Source organism: Bison bison, unplaced genomic scaffold, assembly GCF_000754665.1.
Source record: "Bison bison bison isolate TAMUID 2011002044 unplaced genomic scaffold, Bison_UMD1.0 scf7180017864285, whole genome shotgun sequence".
Lineage (NCBI taxonomy): Eukaryota > Metazoa > Chordata > Mammalia > Artiodactyla > Bovidae > Bison > Bison bison.
The window spans coordinates 476219-477600 of NW_011494857.1; the positions used below are offsets into that span (position 1 = coordinate 476219).

A 1382-nucleotide genomic window follows, 5' to 3' on the forward strand; every position below is an offset into this window, starting at 1 on the left:
CTGGATTGTGTAGAGCCCCCACCTCCCACCCCAGCCCCACTTACTTACCTTCCCAAACCAGCCACTCCCAATCTCCTGTAGGTAGCTGAGGTGCTGGCGGCTAAGGCCCAGGGGGGTGGTCATGTCTGGCGTGGGGGACAGTAAAAAGGGGAGGCACCTGAGCCTCTCTCCCCTCCCAAGTGCCACCAACATCCCCTACCTCAGTGGGGACCGGGGTCAAAGCAGACACAACAAATCTCTTTTCATTGGCTGCCCCAACATTCCATGAAGAGATCTCAGTCTCCTCATTGGCTGCCCCCCAAGTTTCTAGTGTCCAATCCGTTCTTCCCTTTGGTGTCCCAAGATCCTATGACTTAACTTCAGCCTGCCATTGGCTCTGCCTCTGGCATTAAGATCTAGGCTGACCTCATCATGGATTGCTCTGCAAGAATCTCCAAATCTGGTTTGGGGTTAAGCAACGGCTTCCACCAAGATGATCTTGGAGTTGCTTCACGCTGCTTCCAAGATTCCAAGGCTCCCACCTCTGCCTTTCCCTTTGATTCTCTGAGGGAGGGCTGTCAGCTCCTCCCACCCTGAATTGGGGGGCTACGGGATTCCAGTCAAGGTGCAGGGCCATACCTGAGTGTGATGGCTGCGGGGCAGGCATTGGCAGCGAGACCTCAGCCAGGGGGAGAATGTAGACGTCAGGCAGTGACTGTGAGGAGGAAGTCTCCTCAGCGGGAGGGGTGTACTCCCCGGAGCAATCCTCCCCTTCAGGGTTCTCAAACTCCTGGGGCCAGGAGGGGTGAGAGGTGGGAGAACACAGCAGTGAGAGACATCATGGTCCTTCTAATCAATATTATCCCCACCTTTCTGCCAAATGTCCTCCAATCCCAGTCCAATTCCCATCCGGAGTTGGATCTTGCTGTAACTTCAGGCCTGAAGGGCTCTCAGACTCACTGCCCGGCTCCCCCGGTGGTGGGGGTGGGGGGTTAGCGGAGGAAAGGCCTTGCTGAAGTGTTCCTCCCCACCTTAACTTCCCTCGTGCACCTCACCTTGAAGCCGACATCGCCCCGTTTGCAGCACAGACAGGTGAGGAGGAGGAAGATGAAGGCCAGCAGGCCAGAGCAGGAGATGAGGACCACGGCATAGGGAGGAGCCAGAGGCGCCCGGCCCAGGGCGAATCCGTCTGTGGGGACAGGGCTGGGCTGGGCTCGCGTCTTCACGCCCCTGGCTCCCCGATTCCTTGCCCCTCCCCGTCCAGTTAGTCTTGACTACAGCTCCCATGATGCTCTGCACCCAGGGGCCCCTTGGCAGAGGAGCCGGATGGCTCGGGGCATTGTGGGAGTTGTAGTTTGGGGCCTTCTTAAGTGGTTGGGTTGGGGGTGGGGTCCCTCCTCTCG

The 1382-nt window shown here is 58.4% G+C and overlaps 1 protein-coding gene across 1 annotated transcript in view; it reads right to left on the reverse strand.

The window, feature by feature from the left end:
- LMTK3 (lemur tyrosine kinase 3) overlaps positions 1-1382 on the reverse strand; it is a 20740-nt gene that overhangs the window by 17261 nt on the left and 2097 nt on the right. Inside the window, 3 exon segments of the mRNA XM_010849696.1 lie at positions 49-125; positions 619-769; positions 1035-1168. Of these exon segments, the coding sequence (XP_010847998.1) occupies positions 49-125; positions 619-769; positions 1035-1168 (362 nt within the window).